Consider the following 22,929-nt stretch of genomic DNA (forward strand, 5'->3'; position numbering starts at 1 on the left):
GCCCCATCAGTCAACCCTGCGCCAAAATTTATGCCATAATTCTAACAGAACGCAGCTACGACCTCCTGAATGTATAGCTTCTGAACTTTCGCGCTCACCGGTTCTTTATCACTCGTTGCGCCCTCTACAGCCGCCTGATGCCCGAGCACGAAGTACTATACAGCGGAATGACAACTATACCCTCCTATTCGCGGGATGTTGAAGGCGGGGAAGAGAAGGGGAGGGGGGTGGAATATCTGCCCAATGTATTTCAAAATCTTACTTATTCTCGTGTTGACATATTGCGGCTATATATACGCCTCAAAATCAGAATGAAGAAACCTATGCAACTGGAGAATTATTATAATATTATTTTATTATAATATTATTTTCATTTTACAAGTGAACGATGCCAATCACGTTGAAGAATAGTGAATTTCCTACAAATGTTCTTCGCTTTAACAGTGTCAGCTTTAAAGTGCAAAGAAAATAACGTACAACAGCGATGTTATTAATTAAAATGCGCTACGCAACTTTTTTTAATGACACTGCATTTGCGAATTGCAATACAAAAATGTTCAAACCTTAGACATCCCAGGCACCATCTACGGCTTAGATACCGCACACTTTGACATACTGAACAAAGGATGTTACCAGTATCAAAACAGTATTTCAGAAACCTCTCATTCACTGCAGTGTACAATACTTGGTGCGCGGGCATTAGGTGGTTGCAGTGTGGCGAAACCAGTGACAAACAACCGATGTGTGTGGTAGTTTAAAAGCTGTACTTTCAGGAGGTCATAACTGCCTACTGTTGCTCTGGATCGATTACTGGGGTTGATATCTTGCAAATGTGCGTCTTTCCCCGTAAAGTTTGGGTCAAGTTGGTGATGTTTGCTTGTCAGAGTATGACAAGAAACTTCAACGTTCAGACAAGAATAAGTTGTTACGAACTGACTTTAGTGTAAAGTAAGTAACTCTCCTAATTCGTGAACACAATGGTGCAAGTAGATACAAACTATGGAGAATCTGTTGATGTAAACAGCTTTAAGGACAAACGAAGTAGCTTGAAATGTATACAATATTTAGGTACATCTGCTTTCTTTGTTGGTGGAAAGTAACATAACTTTTGCTATTTTTTGACGGAAGCGATTGTATCTTGAAAAGCATTGAATCTTGTTCTCTCTTTCTCGACGCTGTGTCACTTAGTAGAGATAAATATTTGAATGCATAATATGTAATGTAATTTAGTTACAAGAAATACGGAGTGGCCACTTTGTTCCAATCGCCAAACCAATGGCGCGGGAAATTCATGAACTTTCACAGAAGACACATGTAGTCAAACAATGAGCCAAAACATTAGAGAGTTATTCAAGAATATACGACTCAGCTGATTATGAACTTCGAGTAGCTCTGTGATCCAAGTACACAGTTTCGCTTATTAACAATAATGATGTATCATGTCGGAAAACACATGACGATGATACTCGAATATTCTTATTTGCAACTCTTTCTCCTGACGGCCTATCATAACGAGATCGTTAAACATAGAGTGCAAGCTCGGCTAGGGCAATAATAGAGAAGGAAGTTGGATTTGTCATTTTGGAAGGAACTATCTCGGCACTCGCACTACTACAGAAAGTCTGATGAGGATGGCCGAACGCGGAATTGTAGTTCGTTCTCCCAATAGCGAGTACAATGCTCAGAAATAGTCGCGATCAGTTGGGGATTTTAGCATCCGAATTTTATACTCTATCATGGATATCTCAAAAAAATCGGTGAAGGTCAAAAAAGTATGAAAGTATTCAGCGTTCGCGCGAGGAAATGTGTATTCGCGGAAACTCAAAAAAATCGCAGTCCATTTCTGCAAGCAGGTTCAGATGTTCAGATGTCTCGCACAACACTTTACTCATAATGGGATGCATGTGCTCGTAATTGTACATTATCAACTATCACTTGTCACAAAGAGAATCTTGTTCCACAGTACCGAATTTAGGAAACTGTACATGATGTCGTTGGCCGACTTACACTACAATCACAATAGAATAACGTCTTAATCAACACCACAGTACGTAACCGATGGCTCGATAATTGTGGATTGACATTTACCTTTCACAAAACGGCGCTTCGGGTACAGAGGATGAGACTGGATATCAAATTGTGATTTTTGGTTCAGAATTAGTGTTTTAATTTAAATTCGCTTTACGTCTTGAACACTGTCTTGAGTAATCCCGCTAAGAGATTTTTTTACATTATTGAGTCATCTGCTATGTTTATATTCGCTCAAATCCAATAGAACGAATCTCTAAATTCGTATTGTATACGCGTTACTATACCTCACCAGTGAAGTTTTGGGCTTCGTCGAAACCTCCCCTTTTTCGTAGGGGACGTTAATTAACAAAGTTTATTGCTCCTTAAAAAGAGACATTTCATAAGAAGATAGATACGTATTAGAAGTGTCTTTTCCCTGAAAGATTTTGCACAAAGGTGGCTCGATTACCAGTACTTTGTCACTTCTTCGGAAGTACGATCATTCACTAAGATTTATCTCTACATCTTACAGACGTTTCAAGACCCTCTATATTTTAAAGGCAATAAAAGAAAAAAATTGTAGAAGTATCATAGTGCTGTCTATGGTGCAGTTGAGATTCGATAGCCATATACTATCGAGCAATCGTTTTCCAAACCCGATGAAGTTGCTGGAAACCAACAGCACTGGTGTCCAGCCAGTGGGTAGTACTAGAATTTATAGGAATTCATTGGGTATAATGGACTGTATGCGCCTGATGTTTATATTGTTTTGATAGATTTGAAGTCAGGAGAGCAGTGGTATGCTACTTGACTCAGTAAATACCGTAGCTGAGTTCGTTTTTTCGTATAGTTAATTTCATATTTCTAGATTTTCAGAAGGTATTTGACACGGTTTCTCACAAGCGTCTTCTAATAAAACCGCCTGTCTACGGAGTATTGTCTCAGCTGTGAGACTTGATTCGCGATTTCGTGTCATAAAGGACGTAGCTTGTAGTAACTGATGGGAAGTCGTCGAGTGAAGCAGAATTTATATCTGGAATCCCCCTAGAAAGTTTTACAGGCCGTCTGCTGATTCTAATCTATATAAGTGATTTGGGAGACAGTGTGAAGAGCCCTCTTAAACTTTTGCAAATGATGCTGTCGTTTACCGTTTAGTAAAGTCATCGAAATGTTAATGCGAATTGCAAAACGAATTAGACGAGATACTGATACAGTGCAAAAAGTGGCAATAAATAGTGCGAGGTCGTCTACATAAGTAGTAACAAGAATCCCTTAAATTTAGGTTGAACAATAAATAGTATAAATTTAAAGGTTGTCGAGTCAGTAAAATACCTACGGAGTACAGTTACGAACAAGCTAATCTGGAACCATCACATAGAAAATGTTGCGGGGAACGCGAACCAAAAGCTGCGTTTTATTGGCTGAACACTTAAAAGATGCAACGAATTTACGAAACAGACTGTTTACATTACGCTTGTCCGCACTCTTGCGGAGAACTTCTCCGCAGTATGGGATCCCTACCAGATAGGATTGTGGCGGAGATCGAAAAAGTTCAGAGAAGGGCAGCTCGTTTCGTGCCGTCATAAAATAGGAGAGGGAGTGTCACCGATATAATAAATGATTTGGATGGCAATCATTAAAACAAAGGCATTTTCCGGTGCGGCGAGATTTTTATATGATTTCAGCCACTAACTTTCTCCTCCGAATACAACAATATTTTCTTGACCAGAATGAGATTTTCACTCTGCAGCGGAGTGTGTGCTGATATGAAACTTCCTGGCAGATTAAAACTGTGTGCCGGACCGAGACTCGAACTCGGGACCTTTGCCTTTCGCGGGCAAGTGCTCTACCAACTTTCTTTTCCGTTTTCGTTCGTTGCATCTGATCAGGGCGGACGTCGCAAGACACCCTTTTAAGCTCGTTGTTGGTCTATTAACTCAGATTTTTTATTACAGAGGGCAGCTATCCTTCTGACCGAACACGCTGAGCTACCGTGCCGGCTGCCCAACTGAGCTAACCAAGCACGACTCACGCTCGTCCTCACAGCTTTACGTCTGCCAGTACCTCGTCTCCTACCTTCCAAATTTTACAGAAGCTCTCCTGCGAACCTTGCAGAACTAGCACTCCTGAAAGAAAGGATATTGCGGAGACATGGCTTATCCTCCAGGTTCGCAGGAGAGCTTCTGTAAAGTTTGGAAGGTAGGAGACGAGGTACTGGCAGAAGTAAAGGTGTGAGGACGGGGCGTGAGTCGTGCTTGGGTAGCTCAGTTGGTAGAGCACTTGCCCGCGAAAGGCAAAGGTCCCGAGTTCGAGTCTCGTTCTGGCCCACAGTTTTAATCTGCCAAGAAGTTTCAATATTTTGTTGACTCCCACCTACATGGGGAGTAATGACCATCGTAATAATATAATAGAAATCAGAGCTCACTCGGAAAGATTTAGGCTTTCATTTTTCCCGCGTGGTCATGGAGAGGGGTACACTCCAGGAATAGTCTCATAGTGGTCCTGCGAACCCTCTGCTGAGCACTTGGATGTGAACTGCAGATTAGTGATGTAGATATAGGAGATACGGTGCTGTTACTAGGCATCAGTCGAAAGTCTTGATACCCCGCCACTAGTGAGGCGTTGCCAACAAAGCGGCCACTCAAAGTTCGCGCAGCGAAAATAAATGTTCGGTTTTGGTTTGTGGTTGCAGATGTGGAGACGGCAACGCGGGAGCCGCTGGTTAAGAGTTTCCCCACGTTCCTGCCGGCTCCGCCGCTGCCGGACCTCCCCCCCATGCCGCCGGCAGCCGAGGCGACGCCACCCCCTCCCCCTCCCCCGCCGTCCACCTTTCCCCTCCCCCCCACTCCTCGCCCGGCCACTGCCGCAGGAATTACAACGAGCACTACTAACTTCAGATCCACTATCTCGACAACCACTTCAGCGCCACTCTACTCGTACGGGCCACGGCAGACAACTAGTGTTACTTACCCGGGAAATCGGACATCAACAGTTACCCCTACTTTCAGTGTCAGCAAACTTCGTACAGTGATAACAGAGAGACCACCTATCGTTGCTACTACGGAGAGAAACATAACTATACTCACCAGTTCTAGCGTGGGAACAAAGAACAGGTCCGTCGTTCCCGTATTCACAAAGTATATGACTACTACCCGAAAGCCAAGTCCAAGTGCCAATACGTCAGCTTCCTTCGATAGGACGACGCGTCCTCCAACTAAACCCACTTCAGCTCGTGTCTCCGCTTTAACTACACCCACGGTTACTACAGCTAAGAGTCCTCCAACTGTTCTGATAACACGGAGGACAGTGAATTCAACGACCGTCTCCACTCGTCGCCCAAGCACTTCAACTGCTGTATATGTGACCACCTCGAAACAGCCCGTAACAAAAGTGGATTATAAGAAAAAGTTGGTGACTAATACCCCTGTAATCCCTGTTTTGCCTTCAAAAGCTACAACACCATCTACAACCTCGTCAACTCGTTCCAAAGTACAAAGGTTCCCAGTTATTTTCAAAACAGCATCCACTCCTACGACCACGTCCACTCGTTTCCTTCCTACCACTGTTTTGAAGACCACTCTCCTTCCTTTAACAACTATTGGATCTGATAAACCAGCATCACCCACTTTCCAGCGAGTTGTAAAACCAAGATGGTCATCAAATAGAATTCAAGGTAATATATAATTTAAATTTCATATTTTGTCATTGTTTTCTGTAACACTTTACTGGGCTAGAAGATCCACTTACATGCTGCAAACTCAACCTATATTTAGTTGGTTACGACTCGCTTGCCAAAAGGAGGGACATGTGAATAACCGAGGACGACCGGTCTTCATCATCGTTTTACCTCGCGTAGACATCCTGGGCTGCACAAATCCAACGCATCTCTCATTCTCTCTCTGCCTCTCTCTCTCTCTCTCTCTCTCTCTCTCTCTCTCTCTGTCTCTCTTTAACACAAAAGCAACACTTCCAAGAACGCTTACGTGACACAAATAGCGGTTCTAGGCGCTTCAGTTTGGAACCGCGCGACCGATACGTTCGCAGGTTCGAATCGTGCCTCGGGCATGAAAGTGTGTGATGTCCTTTGGTTCGTTAGGTTTAAGTAGTTCTAAGTTCTAGGGGACTGATGACCTCAGAAGTTAAGTCCCACAGTGCTCAGAGCCATTTGAGCCATCTGTGACACAGATAACTCCGCACAACAAGTGTAAAATATTTTAATATTTGAGTAGAATCACAAGAAAAGATAAGATTCATTTCGAAATAGAAGCCTTATTTTCCCTGTCAGTAATAGGAGACTCAGCAGGAGACTGTCTTTATAAAGGAAACATCCTAAAAACATCATGTATTTACTGCTTTAACTTTTCACTTTTTCATATACTTGCAAAGGAGGACAATTTGTAGTTCCTTTTGTTCAAGAGTAGATCAACGACTCATTCTGGATTTCACTGACTCTGGTGATTTTTTAATAATGGGTCAGCTATAATAAATCATTCGCAAGGTGTGCTTGCCACTAGGAATACATAAATAAGATACAATTGAGATGTGGAAATATTTAATTTTAGTGTGTACTGTGACTTACATCAATGGTGGGTCTCATAAATTAGTCTTTCAGTAAATCACATCATCTCTTTGTTTGTGTACTTGCCTGCTTACTTGCTATTTTAGCTGACAGGCATTTTCTGCAGTTACAGCCCTAGTCATTTTAGTTTTAATATTTCGATCTCTTAGGCCTAGCTTCTAAAGTCAACTGTTACTTCATTATGCTATTTGTAATTATTTAGGCATGTATATAGAATTGGAGTACTTACTTTGAATTCGACAATCATGTTAAGGCACTACTTTGACGGATATATGTGTATGTGGAAAATAAAATTGCAATACTTCATGTAAACACTGCACTTTTACCCTGGAGACATGTTTCTGGAGACTTCTCGACTTGGAAAGATCGGTGTGATACTTGACAAGCATCATAAACGTGCAAAATAATTAACCTGGGGTATTTACTAAGATCTTAGTAAATATGTAGTTAAGGCTCACCGGCCACTTGACCATCTTCTTCTTCTGTGCGAATGCACAAACAGTGCCAGAACTCTTGAAGGAATGGGCAGTAAATCGACGAGTAATGAGCATAATGGGCAGGGGCACTACGAATGTAGTGCCGGACAACACGTTGAGAATGTGGGTTTCGCGGGAGACGTGCCAGAGATAAATCCCTGCAGTCGCACTATCTTCTATGTCGTCGGTGGCTCAGATGGATAAAACGTCTCCCATGTAAGCAGGAGATCCTGGGTTGGAGTCCCGGTCGGGACACACATTTTCATCTGTCCCCGTTGACGTATGTCAACGGCTGTAAGCAGCTAAGGGTGTTCATTTCATTGTAATTAATCTGAGGTACTCTTGTATCTTAAACCAAGCTTAGTAATCAGAAAGAATTACGAATTTCGTAAATCTTCATGTTGTTCATGAGTGCTATTGACAATGGACGTCAACTGATTCCTTACTTTTAGATTTCCAGATGGCTTTTGACACCGCTCCTTACAAGCGACTTATAATCAGATTGCATGCCTATGGAGTTTTATGACTGAATTAATGATTTCCAGTCAGGAGGGTCATAGATCGTAATAATTTGCAAAAAGTCATTAAATAAAACAGAAGTGGCATCTGGTGTTCCAGGAAGTGCTGTAGGCCCTCTGCTGTTCCTGAGCTACATAAACAATTTAGGAGACAATCTTAGCAGCCCTCTTGGTTTGTTTGCACATGATGCTGTCATTTACGGCCTTGTAAAGTCATTGGATGTTCAAAACGAACTGGAGAATTATTTAGACAAGATTTGAGAAAGGGATAAAAAGTGGCAGTTTCCCTCTAGATAATGAAACGTATGAAGTCATCCACATGAGTACCAAAAGGAATCCGCTAGATTTCGGTAACACGATCAATCACACAAATATAAAGGCTGCAAACTCAAGTAAGTACTTGGAGATTACAATTACGAATAACTTAAATTGGAACTATCACATAGATAATGTTGTGGGGAAAGCAAACCAAAGACTGCGAATTATTAGCATAACACGAAATGTAACATGTCTACTAAAGATACTGCTTACACTGCTCTTGCCCGCCCTCTTCTGCAGAATTGCTGTGCAGTGTGAGATCCGTATCAGATACTATTGACGGAAAACATCGAAAAGTTCAAAGGAGGACAGCTCGTTTTGTATTACAGCGAAATAAGGGAGAGAGTCCACAGGTATGTTACAAGAACTGGAGTGGCAATTATTGAAACAAAGGCGTTTTTCACTGCGGCAGGACTTTCTCATGAAATTTCAATCACCAACTTTCTCCTCAGAGTGTGAAAATATTTTATTGGCGCCCACCTACACTGGAAGAAATGATCATCATAATAAAATATATCAGAGGTCGAGCGGAAAGGTTTAAGCGTTCATTTTTCCAGCGCGCCTTTCGAGAGTGGAACGGTAGAGAAGTAGCTTAAAGGTGGTACAATGAACCCTCTGCCAGGTACTTAACTGTGAAATACTAAGTAAACATTTAGAAATAGATGGTGATGACAAGCTTACATCAATATTTGAATTTTTTTCTCATTTTTGAAGTATTGCGAAATAGTATGTAATTCCAGCAATACCAACGCACTTTTCCATAAGGCGTATTACTAAATGGGAGGGGAGGGGGTACTTAATGCTCTATTCAAATTTCGTTAATTGTTGTTAACTTCTATTAACAAACCCTTTTTAAATAGGTACTGATGTATACTAGGGTCCAGAACCGGAAAGTATCTTTTAGCACAATTTTCGCAATAAGAACACATTTTTCGTAATGTGTACACTGAGAGAAGTTTATAACGATCACGAAAAAGCTTTTAAAAGATACAGATTTCGTTATTTGTCATTGAATATTCTTAACAACACACTTTTTAATGATATATAGTTGTCTAAGAAGGGACCTGAACTTGAAAATATGAGTATGACAAATGTTGCAAAAAGTCACATTCACTACAAATACCTAAATTGTTGATTTATGTTTTATTAAAAAATTCCAAACAGTTACAGAATGTGATATAATAATCATTAAAAACAATAAATATTATATTCAAAATCTTTAAATATGAAGTACATGACTATATTACAATATTTTTAACTGCTGGGCATAAACTACCTGTCCGCCTTGATATTGTGACGGTTAAAGTAAAACTCATCTTTTACAACTAGTTATTACTAATGCATTAATTACATTACATAAGGGAATGGTGGTTTTCCATTATTTATGGGGAGTATGTTACATACCGGCCAGTGGCACTACCGCAGTTATAACACCGTTTCTCGTCAGATCACCGAAGTTAAGTGCTGTCAGGCTTGTCTAGCACTTGGATGAGTGCACGTCCGGTCTGCCTAGCACTGATGGCAAGCGGGGTGCACTCAGCCCATGCGAAGCAAATTGAGGAGCTACCTGATTGAGCAGTAGCTGCTTCGGTCACGAAATCTGACAACCGCCAGGAGAGAAGTGTGCTGACCACTTGCCCCTCCATACCGCATCCAGTGATGCCTATAGGCTGAGGATGACACGGCGGTCAGTCGGTACCATTAGGATCATCCGAGACACTTATTTGGATCGAGTTTAGTTTAATTTTTTTGTATTACATACTTGTCCTCATATTACTGCTCTTGCTTCTTAATTACATATGGAGAGTATGTTTTTATACTTGTTCTCAAATTCCGTAAGACGTTTACATGACTGTTTAGCAGTTCACATATGTTTAGGCATGAATATATCATTGCGATACGTACTGTAGAATTCATGGTCATTTTTTTTTGTTACCAATTTGATGTAAACTTGGAACTTTTTTGCGCCATTGGTGCATTTTTGCAGACTTGAAAAGCTTATTGTGACATTTGCCAAGCGTCATAGGAGCGGTAAATAATTATTTTGAGGCTCTGTTGTATCTTACACTCTGGCATACATATCGACCTTTTAACCCTTTACCAATGCAGCCATCTGTTGACGAAGACAAGCAACAGGAGATTAAAAGCAGCATTTCGTTTAATTTCATGATTTTGAAGTTTGTGAAATAGTACTTAAAATAAAATTCATGATTGACAGTTACATATTACTAATCCGATAATTATATTAGATCCGATAATTGATGGTTTATAGTACTAATCTGTTAATTGTATTAGATCACGTATATGATGGTTTTTTACTTTTAGTGGAGAATATGTTACATACTCGCCCTAATATTCTACAGCGAATGATATTTAGCTACCAATGAAACTTTCTGATATGACTGGTGAGTCCATGATAAAAACATACGAGGGTTGTCCCAAAAGTAATTTCCGATTGGTCGCGAAATGGAAACCACAGTGAAAATCCGGTAAAGCTTTGCACAGATGTGTTGGGCAGTGTCTCTAGTATGCCTGTCGATCGTGTCGCGTCGCTCTTTTCAGTTTTGAGCTAACAGCCAGCACATAAAGATGAGTAGGGAATAGCGCCTCCCACCATATATGAGGGTCTGAATAGAAATTTCGCTTGTGTCATGCAGCCCAGATAACACAACTGTAAAGCAGTTCCTTCTTCATGCCAACTCTCGGCCGCACACTGCAGGGGCAATGAAGATCTCCCTACAGCGTTTCCAATGAGAAGTGTTTGATCACCCACAATACAGTCCGTAATTGGCTCCCCCTGTGTCTCAGTTCTGCCCACAAGAACCGCTAGCCATAAAGACAAAATTTTTCCACTGACAACGAGCTGAATACCAGTGCAGATAACTGGCCGAAAGCACAGGCAGCTCCTTTCTATGACGAGTATAGTGAGAAGCTGATACAACACTACGGCAAAACTCGAAGCTGGAGTGGCGACTATGCAGAGAAGTAGGTGGAAGGAGTAACTAACTGTTACAAATAAAACGTTTCTGGTTTTCACTGTGGTTTCCATTTCCCGACCGATCGGAACTTACTTTCTGGACAACCCTCGTATTTGATAATATTTTTGCCAATTTACTGCATTCAAATACTTTTTTAAGTTTGTGATGTGTTGTTTGATAAGTAATTTAGGTCATTCAGCTCTTATTGATGGACAGAAGAGGTAATTTGAACATTATGCTGTTTTTGTGTGTTTGTTTGTGTGTTGTTTTACATGTATTTGTCTTTTTTATGCATCATTTGGATGCTAGATTGAGATTTGTTGGAGGGCAAGAGGATTGGTGTGAGGAGGGGGTTGTGAATTAATGATGTCATCGAAAGGTCAGTGACCTAGGGGCATGACGGCAATGTGCACTAACACTTGCACTTTCAAGGTCACGTTTATGCCATCTTGGACTGTGACATCTGGGCGTTGCATACTTCATTACCACATTTAAGAGCAAAGTGGGCCAGAAGCCCCATAGTCTTACTACTTAGCTGTGGACGTACAACTTGTCAGTCAGCCCCAAGGATATGTTACATGCAAAGTGGATGAATAAAATGCAATCCTTTTGGACAACCTTACAAGAGCATCGACTACGGCATTCAGACACACTGCATATGGTCCATTTCTTTAACATCTATGTTTTATCTAAGCTCAACCACGTTGCATTAAATACCCCTTCCCAGGAAAAATAAGGAAACAGATTCTGGCAGCCACTTCTTATCTATTCTGGTCGTGTAATATCTTCAAACCACCCTAACGACAACCCACTCATTTTTGAAGGCAGTTTGGGTTGCGCAATTATCTAGTACAGTTCTGCATTACTTACGTCAGAACTATTTTCAGTTTCTTATCAGCTACTAGAAATTCTGTGGCTAAAATCTTGTTCAACCCTCTAGTCTATTTTATAGTCCGAACCTCCAAAAAGTTCCGAGACTGTTTTTTTATTCCTGCAATATTAGTGACACCAGCGCAGGAACTACGGTGGAAACGTGTATTAACCACCCTAAACAACAGACGCGCATTCAATCAGGCAGTTGCAAGCAGACTGTGTTAAGTAGTGGACGTGCGGCCGTAATGTGCTAACATCGTTGTTTGACACATCGCAGTGGAGGAACAAACTAATCATCTCTAAATCAAGTGTTCAAGTAATTCTGTAGACTGTTTTTTTTTTTTATTGATACAAAAAAGTTGTGGAACTGTGGAAAGATCCCTACGTATGTAACTTGCCATAATGAAATACCACTGCACATAAGCGGGAGCTTCCTATCGTACACCTTGACGCAAGAACAAAAACGATGACTATTGGATGCCCATCTCGACTCTACTGAAATGAGAAACTCTGACAAGTCCGTTCTGGAAAACAATCCTCATGGATGACGAGGCTTGGCGTAATCAATACGAACATACCACAACATGTCCAAGAGCAGAATGGATGTCTGTGTGTTCACCAAGCACAAAGGAGGTCGAATGTTAGACGCGAGTTGAACAAAATTCCAATGAAGGAAATTTTTGGCAGTTTCACATGGTTTTATTAAGTTCTCTGTGTTGTCCTCTAGTTGTGTGAGACTTTGTAGAGCATCTGAAGCGGTAAAACCACCATCTTAACTTTCCTGTTATTTTTTTTATAATTAATCCAGTCACGAAACTTTTTCCAGCTGGCGGGGTATGTCTCGGCCAGTATTCGTACCTGAAACAGAGCTCCCGCTTATGTGCAGTGGTATTTCATTATGGCAAGTTACATACGTAGGGATCTTTCCATAGTTCCACAACTTTTTTGTATCAACAAAAAAAAAAAAAAAAACAGCAGCACTCATCGATACATACGCTTTACGGTAGCTACCGATCGACAAACTGGCTGATGGTTTTTGACTGAATCTTTATCAAAAATTTATAGCAATAGATGACATATCAACTTGGTTGGATATATTTTATGGGCAGCTTCTGAGTGTAGAGAAGTGACAACACAGGAATCCAGCACCCTCTCTCAAGAAATTGCCAGTTACAGGATACCCTCGCTCATAGATTCATTTGTTGGAACCAAAATACAATTTCGTCATGGACAAGGAAGAAACTATATATACAGCGTGGTCCATTGATAGTCACCGTGCCAAATATCTCACGAAATAAGCATCAAACGAAAAAACTACAAAGAAAAAAAACTCGCATAGCTTGAAGAGGGAAACCAGATGGTGCTATGGTTGGCCCGCTAGATGGTGCTGCCATAGGTCAAACGGATATCAACAGCGTTTTTTTTTTTAATAGGAACCCCTATTTTTATTACATATTCGTGTAGTGCGTAAAGAAATATGAATGTTTTAGTTGGAGCAGTTTTTTCGCTTTGTGATAGATGCCACTGTAATAGTCACAAACGTATAAGTAAGTGGTATCACGTAACAGGTGGTATTTGCTTCGTGATACATTACCCGTGTTAAAATGGACGGTTTACCAATTGTGGAAAAGGTCGATATCGTGTTGATGTATGGCTATTGTGATCAAAATGCCCAACGGTCATGTTGCTCGGTATCCTGGACGACATCATCCAAGTGTCTGGCCCGTTCGCCGGATATTTACGTTATTTAAGGAAACAGGAAGTGTTCAGCCACATGTGAAACGTCAACCACGACCTGCAACAAATGATGATGCCCAAGTAGGCGTTTTAGCTGCTGTCGCGGCTAATCCGCACATCAGTAGCAGACAAATTGTGCGAGAATCAGGAATGTCAAAAATGTCGGTGTTGAGAATGCTACAACATCGATTGCACCCGTACCATATTTCTATTCACCAGGAATTGCATGGTGACGACTTTGAACGTCGTGTACAGTTCTGCCACTGGGCACAAGAGAAATTACGGGACGATGACAGACTTTTTAAACGTGTTCTATTTAGTGATGAAGCGTCATTCACCAACAGCGGTAACGTAAACCGGCATAATATGCACTGCTGGGCAACGGAAAATCCACGATGGCTGCGACAAGTGGAGCGTCTGCGATCTTGGCGGATTAATGTATGGTGTGGCATTATGGAAGGAAGGATAATAGGGTCCCCATTTTATTGACGGCAATCTAAATGGTGCAATGTATGTCGATTTCCTACGTAATGTTCTACCGATGTTACTACAAGATGTTTCACTGCATGACAGAATGGCGATGTACTTCCAACATGATGGATGTCCGGCACATAGCTCGTGTGCGGTTGAAACGGTATTGAATAGCATATTTCATGACACGTGGATTAGTCGTCGAAGCACCATACCATGGCCCGCACGTTCACCTGATCTGACGTCTCCGGATTTCTTTATGTGGGGAAAATTGAAGGATATTTGCTATCGTGATCCACCGACAACGCCTGACAACATGCGTCAGCGCATTGTCAATGCATGTGCAAACATTACGAAGGCGAACTACTCTCTGTTAAGAGGAATGTCGTTACACGTATTGCCAAATGCATTGAGGTTGACGGTCATCATTTTGAGAATTTATTGCATTAATGTAGTATTTACAGGTAATCACGCTGTAACAGCATGCGTTCTCAGAGATGATAATTTCACAAAGGTTCATGTATCACATTGGAACAACCGAAATAAAATGTTCAAACGTACCTACGTCCTGTATTTTAATGTAAAAAACCTACCTGTTCCCAACCGTTAGTCTAAAATTGTGAATTTTATGTTTGTGACTATTACAGCGCCATCTATCACAAAGCGAAATAAGTGGCCCAACTAAAACATTCATATTTCTTTAAGTACTACATGAATATGTAATAAAAATAGGGGTTCCTATTTAAAAAACGCAGTTGATACCCGTTTGACCTGTGGCAGCGCCATCTAGCTGGCCAACCATAGCGCCTTCTGGTTTCCCCCTTCAAGCTAGACAAGTTTTGCTTTTGTAGTTTTTTTCGTTTGACGCTTATTTCGTGAGATATTTGGCCCGGTCACAATCAATGGACTACCCTGTATAAGATGTCTGTAGTGTCGGGCAAGTCCCGGTCCGGCACAAATTTTCAATTTTCACCATCGTATTATTTCAGTGCCTCGTTGCAGCTGGCGTCGGTCGCTCCTGCATAGTTGGGAAGGAAGAAATTAACTTTAATCACCAGAACGAGCTCTAGTGTCATAGACTTGAATCTCATTTTCCAGAAGGAGTCGCACTTGGTCTGAGGATCCAAACACAAGTATACACGGCAGTAGCCTCATTTCAGTCACTACTCGATAACCACAGAGAGCCTAGACGTAAGAAAATTTGGGTATTATCTGCAAATGGAACATTTATGCAAAAATAGTTCAAATGGCTCTGAGCACTATGGGATGGTTCAAATGGCTCTGAGCACTATGGGACCTAACAGCTATTGTCATCAGTCCCATAGAACTTAGAACTACTTAAACCTAACTAACCTAAGGACATCACACAACACCCAGCCATCACGAGGCAGAGAAAATCCCTGACCCCGCCGGGAATCGAACCCGGGAACCCGGGCGTGAGAAGCGAGAACGCTACCGCACGACCACGAGATGCGGGCGAACATTTATGCGAAAAAGGTACTACGGAAAAGACGCTGAGTGGATCCAAATGTTTTTAATGTTACTTTCGGTTTGCATTGCCGAGGAATACAATTTATAATTCGACAAGGACCGTCGACGCTTTTGGTGCTCTAACACTCTTTACTGGACCATAAAGAACATCCTAAGTCGGCAGTAGGGACATTATCTTCCGCTTCATGCATGAAGAAATTTAATTTCGAGAATTAAATATTAGAAAAGAAAAAGAAGAGGGGGAAAAAAGAAAAAAAAGCATTGAAGAATATAGCGCGAGAAGCTAGCCATAGAAGGCATTTTTGGAGAGAGACAGGATGGGTTGTACGGTGAGGTGGGATTGTATACACACACACACACACACACACACACACACACACACACACACACACAAAGCGACTCTGTGGTGAGTCCGTTTCTATTCGCCGTAGAGTGCAGTCGTGCGCTGCGACCTTTATGACAAAGCGACCATGTTTACAGTGAGCGCACTCACCGGTTCCTTTCGTGGCGTCTCTTCGTAATTGTAACTTCAGTACAAATGACTTTTTCGCGGAAAGCAGTGTTGAGGTTTAGCTTTGAGAGGAACAGTGTACTCTCATCTCAGTTCTCCGTTTGGAAATGGCTAATGTGAGAAACAAAATTGAACTAGTTGACCCGTGCGAATAATTCTGTACTGAATAAGTCGCCGATTTGTAATGAGGTAATAGAGAAATAAGTAAAAGCATTTATTAATAAAAGGTATTACGTTTTGATTACTGGTAACAAATCTTAGTCTCGTTGCAAAAAAGTGACATCATTATGTATAATATGGTTAATTGCAAAACATATAAAAGCAGTATTGCCTTCGACAGATTAATTTTATTTTTTAGAACTTCTTTATTTTATAAAACTTCTTTGAAAAGAACTTCAGCAGTTATACCATGATTATACTACACTTTTGGCCTATATGAGTCTCAAGCGCAAACAAATATCACTGAATATGTGAACTCTTGAAAAATCCATGCGAAAAAGCAGGTTCTGGTAGATACAGTTCTGTCCTTTGAAGCATCTGACTTTATACTTTATTAATGGTCATAGTGAAGGCTAATAATTCCAATCCCAAAGAAAGCAAGTATTGACAGATGTGAAAATTGCCGAACTATCGGTTTAATAAGTCACAGCTACAAAATACTAACGCGAATTCTTTACTGACGAATGGAAAAACTGGTAGAAGCCGAACTCGGGGAAGATCAGTTTGGATTCCATAGAAATGTTGGAACACGTGAGGCAATACTGACCCTACGACTTATCTTAGAAGAAAGATTAAGGAAAGGCAAACCTACGTTTCTAGCATTTGTGGACTTGGAAAAGGCTTTTGACAATGTTGACTGGAATACTCTCTTTCAAATTCTGAAGGTGGCAGGGGTAAAATACAGGGAGCGAAAGGCTATTTACAATTTGTAATGAAAGCAGATGGCAGTTATAAGAGTCGAGGGGTATGAAAGGGAAACAGTGGTTGCGAAGGGAGTGAGACAAGGCTGTAGCCTCTCCCCGATACTATTCAATCTGTATACTGAGCAAGCAGTAAAGGAAACAAAAGAAAGGCTCGGAGTAGGTATTAAAATCCATGGAGAAGAAATAAAATCTTTGAGGTTCGCCGATGACATTGTAATTCTAACAGAGACAGCAAAGGACTTGGAAGAGCAGTAGAACGGAATGGACAGTGTCTTGAAAGGAGGATATAAGATGAACATCAACAAAAGCAAAACGAGGATAATGGAATGTAGTCGAATTAAGTCGGGTGATGCTGAGGGAATTAGATTAGGAAATGAGATACATAATGTAGTAAAGGTGTTTTGCTGTTTGGGGAGCAAAATAACTGATGATGGTCGAAGTAGAGAGGATATAAAATGTAGACTGACAATGGCAAGGAAAGCGATTCTGAAAAAGAGAAATTTGTTAACATCGAGTATTGATTTAAGTGTCAGGAAGTCGTTTCTGAAAGTATTTGTATGGAGTGTAGCCATGTATGGAAGTGAAACATGGACGATAAATAGTTTAGACAAGAAGAGAATAGAAGCTTTTGTAATGTGGTGCTACAGAAGAATGCTGAAGATTAGATGGGTAGATCACATAACTAATTAGGAGGTACTGAATAGAATTGGGGAGAAGAGGAGTTTGTGGCACAACTTGACTAGAAGAAGGACCGGTCGGTAGGACATGTTCTGAGGCGTCAAGGGATCACCAGTTTAGTACTGGAGGCCAGCATGGAGGGCAAAAGTCGTAGAGGGAGACCAAGAGATGAATACACTAAGCAGATTCAGAAGGAAGTATGTTGCAGTAGGTACTGGGAGATGAAGAAGCTTGCACAGGATAGAGTAGCATGGACAGCTGCATAAAACCAGTCCCAGAACTGAAGACCACATCAACAACATTGAAGGACACATTCATTGGTAGTTGTTGTCCTATCATTTGGGAAGACATGGTTGGATCGGAAGGTGTGATGTTAATGCGGGGTATGAGCGCAGTTTTATCATCGTCTGTGAATTTAACAGTGATCTTCTCACCTAAATGGGTTACCACTAGTCTTACAACATTAATTAATACAAAACTAGCGTTAAGATTTCAGATGAACATAGTAATAGCATTTTAAAACAACTTATCAGGTGATAACCAGGACAGACTTAATGAGTTCAAAAATTCAACGGGTTTTAATTAAATGTTGTTTATTTTTTCGAGCTGGACGGAATCAAAACTGAGGCAAACCTTTGCCACTCGACGTAACAAATTAGTAACGGCATACGCTTTAACTGTTGTATAATCGTCATTTTTGGACACAGAATCGTTGTTGAACAGAATTGCGAAGTGCAATATTTCTTTCACTGATTTCTGTCGCGCTGAATATGATGGTAACGAAAGTATAGTAATCACAATAGCAAAGATTAGGAATTTTGATGCAGATTAAGGTCTTGAGGTTAGGAGAAGTGTAACGTGACGTTGCAAACACAATAAAAGTTTAAAAAATCAAGTTATAAAAGTAAACGGTGTTAATCGTGATTATGAACGTTGATGTAATTCAGTATATTTGCGCAGTACACAACTCCTGCTTTAAAGACTCTAAACAATTCCAACCGCTGTTGTGCATAATAGTAAAATTAGATTCTCAACAGATGGCGCCTTCAGAATTCTTTCTATCGACATGTATGACCGAAATCGTGTAACAGACTACGCTTGCGCATAGAATACAAACAATTGTAACAACTGTTGTGAATGTTAGGTAAACAGATTATCAATAGATGGCACCTTCTAGATTGGCTTTTCAGAAATGTTTTCAAAATAAAGCTTTCAAACTAAACCAATAGCTTTCAATTGACTGTGTAATTTTGTCATTAGAGGTGAATGAAATCTCGAAAATGATGTCTCAGTCACTAATTTTGGTTGAGAAACACAGAAGATATTGCGTACCAACAAAAAAAACTTCGTTGAGGAATAATACATCACGATGAACGCAAAAATTTGCTTTCATCGTTACAAAAAGCCTTTTAAAAGCGTATCAGAGCTGAAGTTCGTGAAAGTTTAGTACAAAATAAAAATGATACAGGTAAATTTCAGCACGAAAGTGATTCAGTAATCACAGTCGCAGATCGTTATGCTGATTTAGATTTACAGTCTGTCAGAATTTGCAATTTGCCGTCTGAAGTTACAACTGATAAAAAACGAGAAAGTCTGAAGATTTATAGTGATCTACGATGTCAAGGAGGATACATGATCGGAGAAATGTTTGTATAGCAAACTAAATCGAATAAGGTATCTAGAGTAGATGTGCAGAAGATAATCCCGTCCTAACAGTTTATTTGTGGCTGCAGAGCGAACGTAACATGTGAAAATCAGCTTCGGACTTGTTCATTGTGCAACTCAGCGGAGCATTTGAGGGATTCTTCTGAACGCAGGAGGACTGTATATCTTTATAGTGACACAGGTTACCATCGGATAAGTACGTACGCAATCTACTCAAACAATCAAGTGGAACGGGTAAAAGAAACAAATAATGCAGTGGAAATAAGTCGCATTACGGCAAGAAAGTGACATAAGTCGAAAAACGGAAATTTTTATTTTCTCATTGAAAAATTCGGTAAAATGCGCCATCATTCAGGAAAAATTTAATGTAATTTACTGTCAACAATACTTACTTGAAATTTGAAACGAGTTTATAGTTTTTAACATACGTTTTAAGGAATAAATTCTTCAAATCTACTTTAGTATCTTTTTAAATGTGTCACTGTTTTTGCTTGGGTGCGAAATGAAGTAGAAACAGCGACCACATCAGAGTCGCCTGTATTAAAACAGGCAAACTTAATATGTTCCAACAGTGTGAAGGAAATTCGAATGAACACACAGAAACAGATGGAGTAGCATGAAACATGCCGAAGAAACTCAGCAAAGAATCCATGAAGTGGACATGGCACGTACCCTTGATCAAGAAACAGGCAAGTCGTCGATAGCTATGGAATATGAGGAGGAAATTATGGGAACTATGAGTGAGGAACAAATAATTAACATACCTATAAGTTACGAAGAAATTGGAGGAAACGCGGGTAAACCAGTACGAGGACTGTGAAATGAAGAATCTCCCTGCGGCTGGGGACGCAAAAAACAACGTCGTGATGGAACCGAAAAGGTTGGCCTCGCCAGTCGCTACCAGGGGAAGACCCAGAAGCAGATAACGAATAGCGTGATCACGAAATCCAAGGAAAGACTGTGAGAAAGGGTACTGAAACTCTAGTTAGTAACAAAAAGAAACATAATGTCGAAAACAAAGATCACGTAGACAGAGGCTATCAGGCAAATATAAGTTTTCTTTGTGGGCAAACACAGCTTAATCTATGGATAGTTAAAAACTTTTTTTTTTAATTTTGTAGTAAAGTCTAAGAAATTGTAGAGAACGTTTGTAGCTGCTAATCGTCGTTTATTGTCGAATCAAGGTACAACCGGTTTCGCGATCATGAATCGCATCTTCAGGTTAAACTTCTCTCGATTACGTTAGTACAGAAATGTTTTCAAAAAAATTTTAACTGTCAGTCGAAGTTATGTATGCACAGGAGTGTGAGGACATGGGACAGATGAGTGGCATTCAGAAATACGGATGTTGGACAGATGTGCTTCCAGGCTCAACGGAAGATTTTTAATTCTTCTTTATAAAATTATTCCCAAACAAGCTAGAATTTAATGAAGCAGACCCATACATTGCACAATAAATGTAAATGAACTGTATAGTATATTACAAATTCCATTATTCACTGATTTTCTGTACTGCTACGCTGTTGACGCAGCACTAGAGAGGAAACCCAGGTGACAGTCCACGAGTCTTATTTGAATATCGCGGGGACTGTTATAGGGGGACAGGTATGCTAGTGAGAAAAGGAATTCTATTTTCGGAAACAGAGCAGTTGGATTCAGACATTTGATTATGCAGACTTCTTTATGATACTCTGTTAGTGAATATATACTCCCCCATTCTGGGTCAGCTAATAAAACAGAGAGAACAAAATTTTTAAAGACGAAAGTAGTATACTTGTTGAAGAAGAATCAGCAGCAAATTATCTTAGGCAGTGACTTCAGTTGCGCATTAAATATTATTCGTCAAAATCCAAACTTCAACATCTCGGCAAAAATAAAGACGCTCGGTGACACTGGCTTCCATGATATGTAGAAACCAACAAATGAACCAGCACCAACTTACACCCACATAAGGAGTACATCAATGAGCAGGTTGGGCAGAATTTACACTGAGGTGACAAAAGCCATGGGATAACTTCTACTATCGTGTCGGACCTTCTTCTGCCCAGTGTAGTGCAGCAACTCGAAGTGGCATGGATTCGATACGTCATTGAAAGTCCCCTTCAGGAATATTGAGCCATGCTGCCTCTATAGCCGTCCATAATTGCGGAAGTGTTGTTGGTGCAGGTATATAGTGTACTAATTAACCTCTCGATTAAATGTTGGATGGGATTCATGTCGGGTGAAATGGGTGGCCAAACCATTCTCTCGAACTGTCCAGAAGGCCGCTGTGGCCGAACGGTTCTACGTGCTTCAGTCTGGAACCGCGCTGCTGCAGTGGTCACAGGTTCGAATCCTGCCTCAGGCATGGTTGTGTGTGATGTCCTTAGGTTAGTTAGGTTTAAGTACTTCTAAGTCTAGGGGACTGATGACCTTAGACGTTAAGTCCCATAGTACTCAGAGCCATTTGATTTTCAAACTGTCCAGAACGTTATTCAAACCATTTGCGAACAATTGTGGCGCAGTGACATGGTGCATTGCCATCCACTAAACATTTTGTCGTTGTTTGGGAACATGACGTCCATGATTGCCTGCAAATCACTTCCAAGTAGCAAAACATCCAGGGGACCCTGCCCAATCCACGTAAACATACCCCAAGCCATTATGGAGCTACCACCAGCTAGCACAGTGCTGTGTTGACAACTTGTCTCCATGGCTTCGTGGTGTCTGCACCACCCTCGGACCCTATCATCAGCTCTTACCAGCTGGAACCGGGACTCATCTTACCACGCCACGGTTTACCAATCGTCTAAGGTCCAAATGACATGGTCACGAGCCCAGAAGGGGGCCTGCAGGCGATGTCGTGCTCTTAGCAAAGGCACTCACGTGGGACATCTGCTGCCATAGCCCATTAACGCCGAATTTCCCCGCACTGTCCTAACGGATACGTATGTCGTAGGTCCCCCAACATTGATTTCTACGGTTATTGAAACAGTGTTGCTCGTCTGTCAGCAGTGACAACTCTACGAAGACGCCATTACTTTCAGTCGTTCAGTGCAGATCATCGACCACTGCGTTGACCGTGGTGAAAGGTGATGTCAATTTTTTTTAATTCTCGGCACACTGTGGATTGCAGAATATTCAATTCTTGAAGAATTCCCGAAATGGGATGACCCTTGCATCTAGTTTCAACTAGTAATCCGAGTTCATAGTCTATTAATTCCCGTCGTTCTGCCACAATCACGTTGGAGACCTTTTCACATGAATCACCTTACTACAAATGGCAGCTCCGTCAGTGCCCTGCCCTTTATACCTTGTGTACGCGATACAACAAGGGCGCTGTACTTGAGGACATTATTATGGAAATGGAAGACGATGTAGATGAAGATGAAATGGGAGGTATAATACTGCGTGAAGAGTTTGACAGAGCACTGAAAGACCTGAGTCGAAACAAGGCCCCGGAAGTAGACAACATTCCATTGGAACTTCTGACGGCCTTGGAAGAGCCAGTCCTGGCAAAGCTCTTCCATCTGGCGAGCAAGATGTATGAGACAGGCGAAATACCCAAGACTTCAAGAAGAATATAATAATTCCAATCCCAAAGAAATCAGGTGTTGACAGATGTAAAAATTACCGAGCTATCAGTTTAATAAGTCATGGCTGCAAAATACTAACGCGAATTCTTTACAAACGAATGGAAAAACTGGTAGAAGCCGACCTCG

At 40.9% G+C, this 22,929-nt stretch overlaps 1 protein-coding gene across 2 annotated transcripts in view; it reads left to right on the top strand.

Annotated features, from left to right (window-relative positions):
- The window catches only part of LOC126298405 (MAM domain-containing glycosylphosphatidylinositol anchor protein 1-like), a 1,040,893-nt gene that overhangs the window by 884,300 nt on the left and 133,664 nt on the right, over positions 1–22,929 (top strand). The window contains exon 8 of one of the 2 annotated variants that reach the window (XM_049989721.1): positions 4,703–5,683. The exons of the other annotated variant lie outside the window; for it this stretch is intronic. Coding sequence (XP_049845678.1) covers positions 4,703–5,683 — 981 coding nt within the window. The remainder of the gene's footprint in view (positions 1–4,702; positions 5,684–22,929) is intronic. 2 annotated transcript variants of the gene reach the window in all.

Source organism: Schistocerca gregaria, chromosome X (genome assembly GCF_023897955.1).
Source record: "Schistocerca gregaria isolate iqSchGreg1 chromosome X, iqSchGreg1.2, whole genome shotgun sequence".
Lineage (NCBI taxonomy): Eukaryota > Metazoa > Arthropoda > Insecta > Orthoptera > Acrididae > Schistocerca > Schistocerca gregaria.